Genomic DNA, 18,334 nt, shown 5'->3' on the forward strand with positions numbered 1-18,334 from the left:
TACTTTGTTACAGAACCCCACTTTGCTGGCTCAAGAATGCCTGGAAGATATGAGCATGGAAATTAATAATGTCTGTCCCCACTGAATTTGCTCTGCAGGTACTCTTTGAGCACATCTAACTCGTCCATTGCTGCTCTTCTCTGTGCCCTTTACCCACATTTCCCAGCCCACAGCACTGACAACCGGTGAGTCCCATGCATTGCTTAACACTGTTTCCTGAGTTATCTGAGGGTAATTAGTCTGTTTTGCTTTCATGGGCAATTGCTTTGTTTTTGAACTTACCTTCCTGGCTAAATCTATTAAACATCTCTTTCAAAGTATTAGACTAGAAAAAAATTCTGGACATCTGATGCCTTATTATTCTTACATCTTTGAAACTTGTGAACCCAAATGTAGGCCAGATTGAGTTATCTTTAGGTGCAAATTTACCATACAAACTTTAGTAGCCAAGGGAAGTTGGCTACTATATATATACTTGTTGTAAGGAGGCTGCTTGTTGGTTCCTGGCTGCTCAGCCCTGAAATAACCACACAGGAACTTTATTATTTAAAACACTGCTTGGCCCATTAGCTCTTGCTTCTTATTGGCTACCACTTATATCTTAATTTAACCCATTTTTAGTAATCTGTATATCGCCACATGGCTGTGGCTTACCTAAAGTTCTGGCATCTGTCTCTGATGGGGCTACATGGCTTCTCCCTCTCTGCCTTTCTTCTCCCAGGATTCAGTTTAGTTTTCTCCACCCACCTCTGTTCTGCCCTGCTCTGCTATAGGCTCAAAGCAGTTTCTTTATTATCCAATGGTATTCACAGCATACAGAGGGGAATCCCACATCATATATTTATATATACTATTTATTTTTTTTTTGTTAAGATTATTTAATTCCAAGAAAAAAACTTAATTTGATTTAGTGGCAATGTGAATTCCTTCTTTAATATGATAGCTGAGAAGTTTTGTGTAAATGGCATCAAAAAGACAAAAATCGAGACCTATAAAAAAATAAAACAATTTAGAAGTGACAGGAAGCAGTAGCCCCAGAAGTCTTATACAGCAAGCAGTAGAGAGCATCTAGAGAGCATGTAAAGCACAAGAATGACTAACACGTCCTTCTCCAGGAGCGTTCAGGATAAAGGGACCTCTTTTGTGCACTGGGAAAGAAAATAGCTCCTTTTTTTTGTTTTTGTTTTATTTTTTGAGACAGGGTTTCTCTGTAGCTTTGGAGCCTGTCCAGGAACTAGCTCTTGTAGACCAGGCTGGCCTCTGACTCACAGAGATCAACTTGTCTCTGCCTCCCAGTGCTGGGATTAAAGGCGTGTGCCACCACGGCCTGACATTTTGTTTCTGTTTTTAAGTCATTAGTTTTGTGTGTGTCCTATATGTGTGTGTGGAGGCCAGAGATTGACCTTGGGTGTTATGTTCACCCATCACTCTCCATTTTACTTTTTGAGATAGGGTTCCTACTGACTATAGAGCTTGACTGGCCATTGGGCCCCCAGAATCCCAGGATTCTCTTGTCTTCACTTTCCCAGCACTGCAGAGACACAGGTGTGTGCCTCTGCACCAGGATGTTAGTTCTGGGGAGCCAAGCACAAGCCTTCATACTTAAGCCATGTGCACTTTACCACCCCGCTGAGTCATCTCCTCAACCTTGTTTTATTTTTTTTTTTAAATTGTAATCTCATTTCATTACTCTTTAATAATGGTATCTAAAAATTAAGCATTTGTGTTTGGATTCTAAAATGTAAATTGTAAAGTTAAAATTTTTAATGTGAAAATTCAAAAATAGATACACACAGTTGCCAGTGTTTACTGTGTATGTCAGTGAGTTGTGTGATTGTGTGCGAGGATGTATATAAGAGAGCTTTGCTGTCTGAGAATTGACAGGTGTCCTTCCTTCCCTACCAACCCTGAAGAAAAAACTACAGCATGTCCCTGAGATAAGTGACGAGGATGTCTTGTGTGGAGAAGCCAGGAATGGTTGAATGGAACTGTTGTTTCAAGTCAATTGTTCAGGCTCCATTAATAAATATTTTCTTGTTAAGACATTCCTTGTTAAACTTTTTTCCACCTGTGAACTCAGACCAAGAATTCTTGGACTAAAGATTACATAAGTAGTTTCTTAGAATTTCTCTATGCGCTTTGGGGCCTGCAAGATGGCTCAGTAGATAAAGGTGCTTGCCACCAAGCCTGATGACCTGAGCTTAATCCCCTGTACCCACATGGTGAAAGGAGAGACTAACTTTTTTAGTTATCCTCCGAGCTCTGCATACAACTATCAGATGGGCATACACACAAGTGTAATAAAAAAAAAAATTAAACTAGAATTTCTCTGTACTTTTAATTCAGTTTTTCATCTTCATTTCAGATTCTTGATAGGAAGGTGTTTGTCACCCCAGCTTCTTTTAGTCTGTCAGCAACAGTGATTGTCACTTCTGTTTTCTGTGCACAGGTATCATCTCCAGGCCCTCCGGCACCTCTATGTGCTAGCTGCAGAACCAAGGCTTCTGGTACCTGTGGATGTGGATACAAACACACCCTGCTATGCCCTTATAGAAGTTACTTACAAGGTAGCTGTCCCTGTCATCTCTGTGGGCCAGGTTATTTTAAAACCATTTTAGCAAAAGATGATGATAGTAAGTTGAACGTCACAAAGAACAAAGCTTCCCATGTTGCTGTTCACTACCAGGCCATGCAGGCTCACTCTCATGTTCACTGCCAGGCCATGCAGGCTCACTCTCATGTTCGGGTGTAGGTTTTGACATCATCAGCTGATCACTGAAAAGTGTTCCTGTTAACTTTATGGGGCTAATTAAATTGTTCTGCAGAGTCATTTGAGTAAGAATGATTCTTAGTTTGATTTTGCTGAACCTTTGAAATCCCTAAATTGTGTATTTCAGTGATCTTTCATTGGCATGTACACACAGATTACAAACCATGTAGTTGGTACCAAATTATTAAATACTTCTATTTGTCAAAATGTGCTACACTTTGAAATGTGAAAGTGAGGTGATGATGTCATATTCCTGAAGGAAATGAATGGCCGGGCATGGATGCAGTGATAACAGTGTGATAATTGGAGGGTTGTGTGGCATGCTGGAATGTTCTTATCCCGTTGAAGAATTTGGAGCAATTACAGCACTTGTTCTCAACATGTGTTTAAACCCATGGCTTAGAAGCACAGCCCTTCAGGTTTGCTGCCCAGTGATGGTGATGAATACTCCATAATAGAATTTAGGCTTGAGTCTTTTAAGATTTGAGTATTAAGGCTGTAGCTATAGATCAGCCCTAGAATGCTTGCTTGGCATGCACCAGGCCATCATGGACTTTGTGTAGGACTGCTAAGCAAAAAGACTATCAGAGGGTTCGGGTTTCTTTTGCTGTGAAGACATGATGACCACTGCAATTCTTATAAAGGAAAACATTTAATTGGGGTGGCTTGCAGTTCCAGAGAATTAGTCCGTTATCATGGCAGGACATGGCATTGGATATGGTGCTGCTGAGAGTTCTTGATCTGCAGGCAATAGGAAGTGAACTGTTTGCCACACTGAGTATAGCTTGAGAAAAGGAGACTTTCAAAGCCCACCCTCACGAAGACATACTTTCTCTAAGGCGCACCTCCTAATAGTGCCATTCCCTTTGGGGGCTATTTTCTTTCAAACCACCACAGAGAGGTTGTGTTGTTTCATAGTAAAGTGCAGACCATGAGCAAGGGGAAGGCACAGAGTGACCATTTGGCCAATGCTAGTTGTGTTTTATCTTTGTAAAGGGCACTCAGTGGTATGAACAGACCAAAGAAGAACTGATGGCTCCAACCCTTCTTCCAGAACTTCATCTGTTAAAACAGGTGAGTTGGCATGACTTGGGTGGTCTGTCTAGGGGTAAATGAAAACAATTGCATAGCAGTAAAGGTGTCCCCTTTCTCTCTGTTTAAGAAAGCAGCAACAGGAGGTGTTTTTATGAAGGATAGAGGAGGTCTTGTCTTAATGGTCTTTACTAATAGCCTGTGTCTTTTCAGAACATGGTTCACACCCTTTTTGTAAACAGCTGGATCTTGTTAACCTAAAGGTGGCTCATTGCAGCCAAGTCACTATTTCCTCTAAGAAGGCTGTTTGGTTTGCCAGCTTTGAATGACTATGTTTACATTTGTCCTTGCAGATGAAAGTTAAAGGGCCAAGATACTGGGAACTGCTCATAGATTTAAGCAAGGGAGAACAGCACTTGAAGTAAGTATGCTGAATTCTCACTTTTGCCTTTCTGGCAGTGCATAGAAGTCTTCAGGGAGGTGATATTCTAGATTAGGGTCTGAGAACTGTTTGTTATTCTTTGATCTCATCCACGACAGCATATAGAGTATATTGAACAGTATGTTCTATGTCTTTGAAGCAAGATTTGTTTTAAAATGTAAAAGTGTTAATTCGAGAGTCAAACTATAATGTTCACACAAGTTCATTGAAAAACTAGAACATGTTATTTTACTTACTTTAGACAGTCACGGGATTTCTGTGGGTACAGTACGATTTGGTTTAAAGGGGACTTTTTGTAACTACTGATGCTTGTCAGATGTCTTCTCTTGCTCCCTTTAGCTATTGTCTTGTTACAACTAACAAAAGGAAAATAAATTATATGCAAGTAATTATTTTAGCATTTTAATAATTTTATACCTTGGGAAGTATGTAATTTGTTTAACTGCATAAAAGTTTTGAAAAGCATGTAAAAGTTTCATAGTTTAGTCCCAATTGTGTCGTCTTTTTCTGCAGTAGCTAATTTCTATTTGTTTGGTCTTAGATTACTTAGTATTTTCTTTCTACTGAAGTTACTACATCTTTAGTATTTGCTGTGTCTCAGGCATAGTCAAGGGACACAGAAACCACAATTTTAGCTAATCCCAGTCCCACAGAGCAGTGGAGCTGCAGCCTCACTTATATGCACTCATTCATTTTGTACATAGTGAATAATCCTGCCAGAGAATGGCGAATTCGTCTTCCCCCTTGAAAGTGGACTGGAAAAAGCTAGCTTCAGCAGAAAACTGCCATTAATACCGCCTGTAAAGTCATCTTTTCTCTCCCCGCCCCAGGTCCATTCTTTCTAAGGATGGAGTTTTGTATGTAAAGCTCAGGGCAGGCCAGCTGTCCTACAAAGAAGATCCAATGGGGTGGCAGAGTTTGTTAGCGCAGACTGTTTCTAACAGGAACTCAGAAGCCCGGACTTTCAAGGTAGTGTTGTGTTTCATTTAGTGTCTTCTTTTATTGCTGTAGATTGTAAGACCTAATCGGCCATGATTTCCACTGCTTTCTTATGTGACACTTATAATGAAATAGGGACATCCTGCTAATATTCTATGTAAGACTTATATTTAGTGCCACATATAGTAAACTTCCACACTACAAGCAATGTTTGGTTTAATTATTTTACTTGCTAGTCCCTCAATTAGAGAAATTTGCTAGTTAACACTTGTCTCCCTCCCTCCCCCCTGCCCGCCCGCACCCCCTTCTTCCTTTCTTTTGGCAGTGTTTCAGTATGTTGACCAGATTGGCACCACCTCTCCCTGGCTCCCCTTTACTCTTTATCTCTTAGAGGCTGAATCATGGCTTTATACATGCTAGATTAAATGTTTTGTCATGAAGTATAACCCCAGCCTTGACCTCACATTGTGATTCCCTTGCCCTAGTCTCCTGAGTGCTGGGATTATAGGCATATACCACCATGCTTGGCTATATTCCATTGGGTGGGGGAATCCATTTTTAAGCCATCATTTGTTTCTTTAATCTTGATGAAAATGAAAGGATACAGCATGAATCTTGATTTTAATTTATTATTTCATAGTACTCATTACCAGTACAGTAGTATTTAAAATGAAAAAATAGTTAAAAGTATGAGGTAAAATTCAATACTGTGGAGGGGTCAGTATATATTTTATGTTCTAGAATTCTTTTCCATCATTAGAAATGTGTTCTGTAATCTAGCCTTAAACTTGGGAATTTAATCTTAGTTTTTAAGCATTTCATAGGCAGATGTTTGCTGAGGATTCTCAGAGTACTTGGGGCTCATAGATCAAGGATGTGTCAGTTCAGCAGCTCAGGACTAGGCACAAAACAACTTTCCTTATCCCTGAGTTAGGAGATAACAGAGTACTATAGTTCAGCTTAAATCTGATCTGAGATCAGTCAGTTGACATTTAGCCTTTCTCATAGTTACTGGTTGTAAAGCTATAAAATCTCCCAGTTTTGATGTCAGTGTGTTGTTATTAGCAGCAATCAATTGATGTCTCTGGAATATTTTGAAGAGTTGGTCTGTGTTTTTGTGTTTTTTTGTTTGTTGTTGTTTTGTTTAGCTTAAATTAGCACTATTTTTTTTTAAAACTTCTCACCTATATGAAAAGCTGTTTCAATTTATAAGGGAAATAGATAAGTCACAACTTAGTTTTGAATATTGAACGTATATAGAAATTAAAAGAAAGTTCAGTCTCCTGCCTGCTACGAGTTTAAAAATAAAATAGGAACCTAAATTGGAAATACTCCATTTTTAGTCCTGAATATTAAATGGTATACTGAGGTTTTTTCCTACTATTTTATTGTAGTAAAATGCACAACACATAACATTAGTGCCTTAGCTATTTTTAAGTGGGAACTGTTTCTAAACAATAGCAGATACAATGTTGACATGTAGCCATTAGAAGAATTACAACTTGCAGACCTAAGCTATCCCTATCAACATTAGCTCTTTTGCTAGCCCAGGCAGCAGCCCCTTTGGCTTTTTGTCTGTGTGAGTCTAGTTCTTCTAAAGGCTCTTATGTGAAGGATCATAGTAACTATCCTTTTGTGGTGGCTTCCGGAGAGTGAGACAGCGAGACTCCTTTTTCCTTACTCTTCCATACTACTTGGACTCTGTCTGTCTGTCTGTCTGTCTGTCTGTCTGTCTGTCTGTCTATCTATCTATCTATCTATCTATCTATCTATCTATCTATCTATCTATCTATCTATTTTACATCCCAGCTACAGTTTTCTCTCCCTCCTCTCCTTCCAGTCTCTTTCCTCTACCCCTTCTCTCCCTGCCCCCCCCATCCATTCCTCCTCCGTTTCTGTTCAGGAAAGGGCAAGCTTCTTATGGATGTCAACAAAACATGGCATATCAAGTTGCAATAAGATGAAGTACCTCTCCTCATCTTAAGTCTGGACAAGGCGACCCACTATGAGAAATGGGTTCCCAAAAGCCAGCAAGAGAGTCAGAGACAGCCTCTGCTCCCGCTGTTTGGAGTCCTCCAAGAGCAAAGCTACTTAGCTGTCCCGTATATGCAGAGCTGGTTGTTGTTCCATCTCTGTGAGCCTCTAAGTGCTTGTACTTTAAGCCGACTTTAGTTAGACATGGAGGGAGGGAGGAAAGCCTTTTGTGGACAGTTTATATGAAAAAAGACATGTTTATTATTGGTGTTTTGGTAGATCAGCACTTCATATTAACTTATGCAAAAGCTTCTTGAAGCAGCTTCCTAACAGAGGAGAGGGACAAAGCTCTAGCTTGTTTTGTCCTGTGGAGCATTGTATGAAAAGAGGTGGTAGAGTTCTTAGAGTGAGCAGAAAGGGGAATAGCAGTTGGTTATCTTCCCTTAAATGATTGTTTTTCTTTTTTAGCCAGAAACAGTTTCATCATTCACTTCTGATCCAGCGCTTCTGTCATTTGCTGAATATTTCTGTAAACCAACTGTGAGCATGGGTCAAGTAAGTATTATACGGTTTTCTGGGCCTCAGGGCAAGACTTTTATTAGTTCATCAATAGACAACCAAAGACACCTGTAATACTCATCTGCCTTTGAGATTGATGATATCCTTCACGTTGTTACATGTTTTTGCTTGGGAAATATAGATGGTCACAAAAACAATTAAATTTAGTACCTTTCTACCCTAATAGGAGAAAAAGGTTACAATTTCTAAGGTATTAGTTATGATGGGTGATGGTTCTTGTGTTCATTCTTGAAAGAATTTGTTCTCAGTGTTTTAGCACCATTCTTGGGTGATTTGGGTTGAAGCCTGTTGTCGAGAACATCCAGCCTCCCTAAGATATAGCTTCTTCCTTCTAAGGAAAGATGTTTAGATGCTGCCTTACAACGTCACTCTGAGTGCTGAGCAAAGGAGCTGCAGCCTCACTACACAGTGCACACTATGCAGGGACTTTCCCCACACCTCACAGTTCTTTTTTATATTTATTTAAATAGCTTATTTTTATTTATTTTACCTACCAACCAGTTTCCCCTCTCTCCTCTCCTCCCATGCTCTCCCCTTTCACACACACCCCCCAAGTGCACAGGTATATCCATCATTTGGATTTATAGATGAGGAGACTGCTTACTTGAGCGATCACACACCCAGGTTCACATAGCTAGTAAGGACTAGGGTGTGCATTTGAGGCCAGGGAGACAGCTCTAATAAATCCTGTGCCTTCCTTTGCCACCACCATTCCTTCCTCTCTCCAGCCCCCACTGCTGCATTTGATTCTGAGAACTCATTACACTTACCTGTGTGCTGTTTATCCTTGCCTCTTTGTTGGTCAGTGCTCCTATGTGTATCCCACTGCTGCCAGCCGACTGAGGGCTCATGTCTGCTGTGTTCTCACAGCATTTTTTTTTAACCCTAGATTGATCATGATCAGATCACATGCTGTTTTCTCGCCTTCCTTTTCTGGGTTTTGACTGCTGTTATAACACTGCATGGACTATGACTTTTTATAGAGGAACTGGTTTTCACTGTTTACCACGGAGCTGCAGAATAGGCATTGTAACTGCTCCATAGTTGATTTTGGAATATACTTTGATGTGCTAAAAAGTGCTTTTTTCCCCCCATAGAAACAGGAGATTCTGGACCTCTTTTCTTCAGTACTCTACGAGTGTGTTACTCAGGAAACTCCAGAGATGTTGCCTGCCTACATAGCAATGGATCAGGTATGGTTTCAAAGTTGTTTGTGTTCTGATGTGATTGATCCTGTATTTCAAATGACCTCTGTAATAGTATGGGAAGTTTCTTGTATTCAGTTTTTAGTTTCTTGTTTGCTTTTAGCCATCTTAGCAGGGAACCATTCCCAGCTGGCAGCTCTATGCTAACGCACAAAGGCTGGACTGGTGCCAGCAGGAGTGCTCTCTGGAAGGCTGCCTTTCTCTTAGGAGTTCCATGTCCCTTTCTGTCTTCTTCTGATGTGGGGAGGAAGAGATCATTTCCTCTTTTGCACTAGTGTTCCTGTGCCATCTGTTGCCTCCTTTCTAGAAAACTTCTTCATAGGAAGGCCACAAATGAGCAGTAGGTGAGCCATATGTACCCCAGTGATTGCTTGAATATGAAATCCTACCTCCTTGGCCAAGACTGCAGGAAGTTTGAGAACCAGGAATTGGTGATTTAGGGAGGTGGTGTTCATTTTGGTTCTCTTGATGGTTAGTAAGTGCCTAATAGGAGCATGCAGAACATAATGCCTGAGAGCTTTCCTGAAGCATCGGCCTCTCATCAGAGTTGTTATTAATATAGCTTTCTCACATCTCATAGTTTTTCACACCCAAATTTGCAATTAAGCTAAGCCAATAGTTTTCTAACCTGGCTAAAATGTATCTGGGGAATCTTAAAATACAGATCTTCAAATCCTGTTCTATACCTACTTAGTTGAATATTAGGGTGGGAGAGGGTGGTGCAACCTCCAGAACCTATAGTTTTAAAATCCTCAGTAAATATGAAAAGTTTATAGATTAGCAGTTGGGACTCTGTCTCATGCCAAAGAAATAGTCTTTGATAGTCAAAATAATCTGCTGGATAGCTGAGTAGAAAAGCATTTAGGCAGCAGATAATTCCCCAGACATGAAAGTTGTCATATGTAGAGTAGTGTTCCACACTCCAGCAGAAGCCCAGGCCCAGAAGGCTCTACAGTATGGGGCCCATCTCTTGTCAGTTGCAGAGAGTGGCTGTGCTGCTGTGCTGGCTCTTTGCTTGCTGCTTCTCTTGGTGTAGTAGCTAAGCTGTGTTCTTGGTTGCTAGTTCCCTTTCTTTTAAAAGCTCTGGGAACTCTCCCCCTCCTAGACCACCTACAACAGTCTCCATGGATGAATGTCTCCTGCCTTGGTACCTTTATAGGTAATTCTTAAGATCAATAGTTACCCCCTGCCCCACTGGGATTCCTGTCTGATCCTGTTGACATTGTATTCGACCTCTTCCCCAGAGATTTATACACCAGTGGATCTTCCTTATTCAGAACTGCTGAATGGCCTTGACCTTTGTTCCTTGTACTTGGAAGTTGCCTTCAACCTTTGAAGAAAGTGAACCACACCAGGGAAGGCTCCTTATTTTGGTCAGCTGCATTTTAACCCCCCGTGGTTCACCATGGCCTTTTGCTGATCTTGTCATCCATATTTTAAGCATACCCTAGAATGCAACACTGAAGAGGACATGATTACAACATCCTACCATTTCATTAAAACAAACTGTTTTTTTTTTCTGTTTCCTCACGCAGGCTATAAGAAGTCTTAGAAAGAGAGACATGTCAGATACATCTGATCTTTGGCAGATAAAGTTGATTTTAGAGTTTTTCAGTTCCCGAAGCCACCAGGAGAGGCAGCAGGACCCTAAGCGAGGTCTCTTTATGAACTCTGAGTTCCTGCCTGTGGTGAAGTGCACTATTGATGCCACCCTGGATGAGTGGCTGCAAGGTATGTGACACAGTGCCCTTGTGCTTTTAGGGTACACTCGACTGAGGCTTCTCTATTCTAGCAGTTCCCAGTGGCAAACAAGGTAAACCTGAGCATAATCTATGGCTTGATTGTGTCCAGTTTGATGAGTTAAATCCTGGATAAGTCTTTTAAAAATACATTTACCTGCTTTAGGAATGGGCTTATGGAATGAGTCAATGAGATCTTGTGGCCATGGCTCAGAGAAGTGCTAACTTCAGAAAGAAGGAAACTGTAAAGTTACTCATAACTCTCAGAAGTGATGTGACTGTGGGAATGCGGTTGACATATTACTTGTACCTAAAACTGACTGACTGTGATTGGCGTAGTCGATCGGTAGTTAGAATTAACCAGACTAGCTTAATATAAAAGATTCAGCTTTAATAAATGGAAGAAAGGAAACTTACAAGATCAGGGTTCCAGCGATCCAGGATCGCAGGGAACAAAAAGGGCAGAGGCAAGCATATCTGTTTTCTTTGGCCCCAGGGGGACACACCCTAAACAGAATGTGATTGGCTGAGACCCATCATGTCTGCAGTCAATTCCTGGACTTTTATATCCCTTTCTTTTCATTCAGCTCTTCCCAGCAAATAGCTGACGGTGACCTGCTTTGTGTCCACACAAACCCTAGTCCTAGTAGTAACTATGCTTTCTTATTTAAGCTGCCCTGCTGGGAAATAAGCTTCTGACAAACAGACTGTAAAGCAGCTTGTGGGGAGTGAATGAAGAAAGTAGCTGTGTGAGCACTGTTCTTCCATTTACCAGATGCTTCTGTGTAGCTTTGAAATGTTTCTGATAGGCATTAGAATCACCATTTTCTGTGTGTGTGAAAATGCTGTAGAATAGGTGTCCGTGTTTTCTTTTCATTAAATTTTGTATTTCAACACCAGTAGAGAGCCTTTGTTATTGGGAAGTATGCCATTAAGGCTTATCAAATTCTCGGAGGAGTGTAAAGTGACAGCCCATTCTTAGCATAGTACCTGGTTGGTCTTGTTGCTCTTTAGGGTACTTGGTGAATTCAGTTTTCCAAGCATCTTTAGGTCTCTTATTTGTTTTCTCAAATTTTCTTTTTGGTTCAAATATCTGTCTTTTTTTAAAAAAATTTTAAATTATTTTATTTTATTTTTATGTGCATTGGTGGTTTTGCCTGCATGTATGTCCATGTAAAGGTGTCAGAACTCCTGGAGCTGTAATTATAGACAGTTGTGAGCTGCCATGTGGGTGCTGGGAATTGAACTCAGATCCTCTAGAAGAGCAACCCATGCTCTCAACAAATGAGCCATCTTTCCAGCCCCTCAAATGTCTGTCTTAAGCTTGTAGCAGAAGACAGAACTGAATTTGGTTTAAATAATGAAGTTAGCAGTATGCTAGTATTACTAGAAACACACAGATAAGACAGGTTTAAGAGGTTCCTTAATTGCTGGTTCTTCAACTTTTACCCCTAAAGTTCCATTATGCTACCCTCTCTGTGGTCACTTTATCTCCTCATATTGTACAGCCAGCAATTACGACTTTCCAGTTTTTCATGATGCTCAGAGAGAGACAGAGAAAGGAGTTGCTTTTAGGAACCTTGGCATGAAGAGGGTCATTCCTGTCCCAGAAGCAAATGTGGCATTGACCATCTCATCCTATTCCTCAGTCCACCCCTCCTTGTTGCAGAGAATGTCGTCACTGAATGGCTGCATCTTGGTTACAGACATGTTTTTGTACTTTTTCTCCAGACCTACTACACCAGAAACTCCAGACTGTGTCAGACTGTGTTTCAAAAGCTCTCTGATAGGCATTGGAATTTGATCATTTCCAACCAAGAGTAAATAGAGTCTATCCTGGCCTTAAGTCATTCTCCTTGAATACTATACTGGAGGAAAAAAAGTGACAGTGGGTTTTTGTTACCATGTAATCTCGTGTATTTGTATATTTTCTCACCTCCTCAGCACTCTAAACTGGGCAGTATCAGGCCACCCTAGCCTCTACCTGTGCATCACTTCCTGGTTTGTGCCAATGGCTAAGTATGCACTTTTGAAAGAGTAATAAAAATAATCCTTCCCATTTTTCTCATCTCTGTTCTTGGTCCATTGAACTCCTCTTGTGTCCTCTCACAGCTGGAGGTGATGCGGCTGTGCATGCCTACCTCAGTGGGCAGCCTGTTGACAAATCCCAGCTGAACATGCTGGCCTGCTTCCTGGTCTACCACTCTGTGCCAGCACCACGACACTTGCCGCCTCTGGGACTGGAAGGTAATTTCACCTTGACCCGCTTTTCAGTACATGTCCCACCAGTTTCTAGTTAGGGAGACACTCCTGTGAGTTACCTGCTCTAATGCAGCACTCATCTTTAGTCGTGCTTTGTGTTTGTTGAGAATGCTTTCTGAAAATAGAACAAATCATATACTTTTATTTCTAAAAAAGTGTTTTTCAGAGTAGGACTATAAACTAAATGTGTATATTTTTCTGTTATAATGAATGAAATCTATATGTATTTAAGTTATACGGATTGAACTCAGGGTCTTGGGCATGGCTGTCAAACACTCAACCTGAGCTATATTTACAGGAGTTACTTTATTTTTCTTAGAACTTTTTAAGGTTTCCTAGTTTTTAAAAGTTATATGTAATCACAAATTCTATTACCCTAAAACTTTAAAGCTACAGGTACTTAATTTTCTATATCTTTACAATTTTTACATTAAGAAGTGTAGAAAGTTGAGTGAAGTGCTGTTTGGAATATGGAAACAGGCTCTGAGTTTGTCTGATCGATTCATGTCATGCTTAAATTGATATTTTGAGGATGAAAAATACTTTTGAGAAGGGGAAGGTTGTTTGTATAGTGTTTAATCACTTTTAGCTTAATGCCAGTACTCATTTATGGAATTTAGGAAGCCTCAGACACTATAAACAGACTTCTAATTATGTCCATGAGGAATTGCTTGTATTTTGTGGCCTCTTCTATGAAAACAAATACAGAAAGACAAATCCATAAAGTAATGGCTTGATGTTATCCTTGCTGGCTAGATTGTTTGAGAGGTTCTCGGTTGTGTTGGGGAAGGGGAGCCTTAAGGACCTTGAGTTGTGTGAAGGAGGTGAGGATACAGAGAAGCCTAGGGAGCTAGAGTTTGCAAGATGGGTATCAGAGAGGAGAGGGCTGTGGGGGTGGGTGCAGAGGGCAGGACTTCAGAGAGGAGAGGGCCTTTGGGGGGGGGAATGCCAGAGGGTGGGGTTTCAGAAGAGTCACTGGCCAGGAAGTTGCCTGTAAAGAGCTTGCAGATGGACAAGACAATTTACCAGCCCAAGATGGTGGTACCCGTCCCACAGCCTTCAGTCTGTGGTGGTTTTTTGTTTTTGTTTGTTTGCCTCTTTTATTTTATTTTTGGTAGAAGATCGAACTCACAGAGCAGAAATTAAGTATTAAAATCAGTTTTCAGAATCACTTATCATAATTGAGGCTAATTAAATTTAATGTGCATAGAAAAGTTCCCACAGTGGTTGAATCTCTAAAGTACAGAATGGGTAAGTTTAAATTCTTAGTATTTTAGGAAATTAAAAATTCAGGGATTGCTTCTAGGGGCTTCTGTCTTGAAGAAAGAACACCTGGCTCACACATATGTTATGCTCCTTGGGAGGACTGTGTGACTAAGGCTGTGCAGTGATGTAACCTCCTGCATCTCTGTCTCTTCAGGGAGTACGAACTTTGCTGAACTCCTCTTCAGGTTTAGACAGCTGAAGATTCCAGTCCGAGCTTTGCTCAGACTGGCTCCTTTGCTGCTTGGAAACCCACAGCCGATGGTTATGTGACCACATCTGGTAGTAAACCTACCTGAAATGACTCCAGCACAGAATCATAATGACAGCAAAGCTGAGGCAGCATTTCTGTTTGGTGAGCAGTGGAACTCGGAGACGTAAGCCTCACTGTGTTTAAGATCTGTGTCGGAAATGCTCCAGAGACACTGTTGCTGTCCATGTGTCGTTAGCCAATGTGTAAGAGCCGGTTCAAATGCTCTTTTGTAAATAAAGATTTTTGGTTTGTTTTCAAAACTATTGGTGATTGCTTTGAACTTCAGAACAGAGCGACAGGCTGATTTTTGAAGCCTTTGAACTTCAGTGGTTCAGATGAAAGGTCTGTACTCAGAAGTGCCAGGCTGAAAAACCACATCACGAAAGTGGACTTTCCGCCGCTGTTGAAGAATCCTGTGTTGTCTTCTGTGTCACCGTCTTCTCTATGATATGACGGACGATGTGATCACTGCAAGCAGAGTTCTAGTGAAGAATTGCCTGCCCAGCATGGAGTGTGGGACTGTGCCCTGACCTCTGCTGACTGTGGGCTGCAGTTCTTGGGCGGTAACAAGGTTAAAGGATACTTTAAGGGTAAGTTCTAATATGATAGACCCGATGGCCTACTCAGGAGAAGAGGAGGAATGCTTTTCTTTCACTATTATGTGAGAATTAGCAACACATTGCTTAAAAGCCAGGAAGACTCCCTCATGGGGAACCACTCAGACAGCGTCTTGGACTTCAGCATCTCGAAGTATGAGACATAAATTTGTCACCCTTAAACCGTCATGTCTGGTACTTGGTTTTAGCAGCCTGTGCAGGCTAGTGTATGATACCTGCCCAATATACCTAAAATATAAAATTGCCCCTATAGAGGAATGTTAAGAAAATGTTTTTAAATATAAAAGTTCATCAGAACTGAAGATTTGGGGAGTATTTTTGTGTTCTGGGTTTCAAGATAGCCCATATGAAGCAAGATAGTCCTCTGAGGGCACCTAAGCTCCAGCCTCACGTGGCAGGAAGAAAGCTTCTTCCACATCACTCCAGCCTGTGCTCATAGCTTGATTTCAGAAGAACAGAACCATGAATAAGTAGGAACTGCAAAATTTCTACCTGCTGATTTCCCATTTGTTACTGAAAAAGCAAATATAGGTGGCTCCATTGGGATTTGGTAATGTCCATCTGCCTGCATCAAGGTAATTTGTGACTGACTTTAACAGCAAAATGTGTTTTCCTTCACTCTTAAAGATTGCTATGAATTGGTAGGTGATGAGCGTTCAGTTTCATCAAGATTGAACCCACTGTTCAGGCGATTGTTATTTTCACTCTCAGTTGTTAATGGTTGCTGTAGGAAGACTTGAGAGGCATCTGAGTAGTTTCCGGACACATTAACTCATACAGGAGGGAAAATAGTCATGACGGTGTCGACAAGAGTGAACAGTAAGCTTTAAAGAGAGGAGCGAATACAGTGGAAACTGCATTGATGGGCCTGTGGTCAGCTGGATGGGCACAAAGAATAAATTCTAGTGTTCTCGAGTCAGCAAATAATCATTATCTTTACTAGTTTCCAAAACATCCCGTGGGAAGCAGTCTCACCATCCACAGCAGCCAGCCTCCTGGGAGCCGTCGCAAGGGAAGAGCTAGAGAAACCTGGCAGTGAAATGTCTATTCTCAAAGCAGCACCTGGGACTTCAAGTGAAGGCTGATTGGCCAGAATTTGTTCTATTGCTTCACCTCCTATGCACATGGAGTGGAGACAAGGTGTAGCTGCTGTGAGTACAAGTATCGTCTGCTACAGACACACAACTGAACAGTGCATTCAGATTTCCCCAAAGGATATTGACATCTCCTCCCTCAAGGTCTAATGAGGGAGCAGGAGCCAAGGCAAATTGAGGTCAAATGTCAGGCTTCTGCTCTGACATAGCCCTCACTCTACATGCTGGGCTCTACCCATCCCACTGCGTTCCAGCCCTGCTCTGGTCTGCTGTTGCCAGCCTGGATTCTTGTCCAAGAGACTCAGAAACGGCTTCTCAATGTGAACTGAAAGGACTTCGCATTGGCAGAGCTTATGAACATGTTGAAAAAACAGGCGAGCATCTTTGGACTCACATGGGCCTTTGTGTCTCTTTTCTGAGTTGTACTGATTGACTTAGTCTATTACTGTGGTCACATTATGTAGAGCATCTTGTTTAAGCTTTTGTCTTTTAGCTTTGATAAACTTGAATACTGCCATCTTTTTCATTTAGGATACTTTGGAAAGTACTTTTCAACTTTTTTTCTTTTAAACATTCATATTAGAATTTTAAAACAGGAACTTCATAATAAATTCAGTAAGATTTATAAAGTACCTGTCAGATCTTAATTCCTGTGCTTTTTATACTCAAGTGCTTAGCTGAACTGTTAGCCTTTTCTCTGTAGCTAATGAATGTCTCAAGTCTCTGCCTTGTGAGATTGTGTGCTTTAAGAACTCAAGACATGCTGGATCTTGATGTCACAGAGTTGCCTCATGGATAGAGGGTGGGTCCCTAAAGCAAGCACAAAGGTAGGAAAGCCAGTGTTGGTCGTATTTTCCTTCAGATTAAAACATCCCTCCAGGAAGAAGAGGTAGGGGAAACTCAAGAGACTAAACAAGCATCACATGTCTTAGAAAGTTGAAACTTAAGGTCATAAAGTGCTCCCCCAAGGTTGTAGAAATAGAGCTCTATGTGTTTGTGGGGCATAGGGACTGGAGGATGGTAAAAAGACAGAAAGGGGCAGGTTGACTGACCACCTGAGCTGCCTAAAGGAGGAGGCCTAGCTGCCCGGGAGAGGAGAGTCTCTAACTAGTCAAGCAGTCTGCAAGTTGTGAAGAGGGGTTGCCCATGTTGAGGTGGCTTTGGTGATACAGCTGCTTTTGAGTTGCCCCTGCTCTTGTAAGTGGTCCAAATAAACTCATTGATTTGCTAAGCTGGACTTTGGCAATGTCATTTCTTTGGTCTGTCTTTGATTTCCTAACTGATTTATGAACATGTGTCTGGGGGTTGGTGGGGGGAGTCTTCCCAGAAAAGTGTCACACAAAGCTAGCTGTACCACTCACTTACCTTTTAGGCTTGGATGTTTCTGTGCATATTTCACTTACCAAGCATGTTTGGGGTTTGGGTGAATGACTCAGTAATAGAGTCTAAGCACATACTGGGCCATGGGTTCTATCCCCCAGCCACACACACAAATACTTTCAGTATTACCTTTTCTACTGTCAGAAGTTAAACAGGTGGAGAGATGAGCACAGATCTGAAGCTGAGGAATCCAGAGCAGACACATTGTAAGTAGCCTGCTAAGCCACAGCCTTCCTGACCCTCCAAGCGACACGAGCAGTCCCAAACCCTCTTTCCACATCATGTATGCATTCATTCAAAATCCCAAGAGCAGACCATGGGTACTGTCTCCAGTATCATCTCACTCCAAACTCTGATCTGTTGTACTAGTTCTTTAAAGGTCTTCCTCCGCCCGGTTCATGGGCTGCGTGTGAGCTTGAAGACAAACCAAGTCAGACAGCCAGCTTGATTCTTGATTCGTGTTTAAATTTTTAAACAATTACATGTGTGTGAAGGTCCGCGTGTGCCACAGAATCCCCATGGTGGGGGTAACCATGCTTTTTATTTTGAGATTTAAGTTTATGAATCTGAGTGCCTGTTTAAATGTATGTCCATTCATCACATGCTTGTAATGTCCCCAGAAGCCAGAAGAGGGCACCAGATCCCCTGGGACACACAGGACAGTTGTGAGCCTGGGTGTAAGTGCTGGGAATTGAACCCAGGTCCCCTGCGAGAACAGGTAGTGCTCATAATAGCTGAGTCATCTCTTCAGCTCCAAGAGAAGTTTTGAGCATATGTCTTCACCT

The 18,334-nt window shown here is 41.4% G+C and overlaps 1 protein-coding gene across 4 annotated transcripts in view; it reads left to right on the forward strand.

Annotated features, from left to right (window-relative positions):
- The window catches only part of Anapc1 (anaphase promoting complex subunit 1), a 78,398-nt gene extending 60,998 nt beyond the window's left edge, over nt 1-17,400 (forward strand). For all 4 annotated transcript variants that reach the window (XM_048460053.3, XM_048460052.3, XM_048460055.3 and 1 more), the window contains exons 39-48: nt 99-185; nt 2,450-2,567; nt 3,767-3,844; nt 4,156-4,223; nt 5,075-5,213; nt 7,626-7,712; nt 8,834-8,929; nt 10,477-10,672; nt 12,793-12,927; nt 14,363-17,400. In XM_048460053.3, the coding sequence (XP_048316010.3) occupies nt 99-185; nt 2,450-2,567; nt 3,767-3,844; nt 4,156-4,223; nt 5,075-5,213; nt 7,626-7,712; nt 8,834-8,929; nt 10,477-10,672; nt 12,793-12,927; nt 14,363-14,478 (1,120 nt within the window). In that variant the 3' untranslated portion in view covers nt 14,479-17,400. The remainder of the gene's footprint in view (nt 1-98; nt 186-2,449; nt 2,568-3,766; nt 3,845-4,155; nt 4,224-5,074; nt 5,214-7,625; nt 7,713-8,833; nt 8,930-10,476; nt 10,673-12,792; nt 12,928-14,362) is intronic.
- Nucleotides 17,401-18,334: the final 934 nt, after the last annotated feature.

Source organism: Myodes glareolus, chromosome 10 (assembly GCF_982192425.1).
Source record: "Myodes glareolus chromosome 10, mMyoGla1.1, whole genome shotgun sequence".
Taxonomy (NCBI): domain Eukaryota; kingdom Metazoa; phylum Chordata; class Mammalia; order Rodentia; family Cricetidae; genus Myodes; species Myodes glareolus.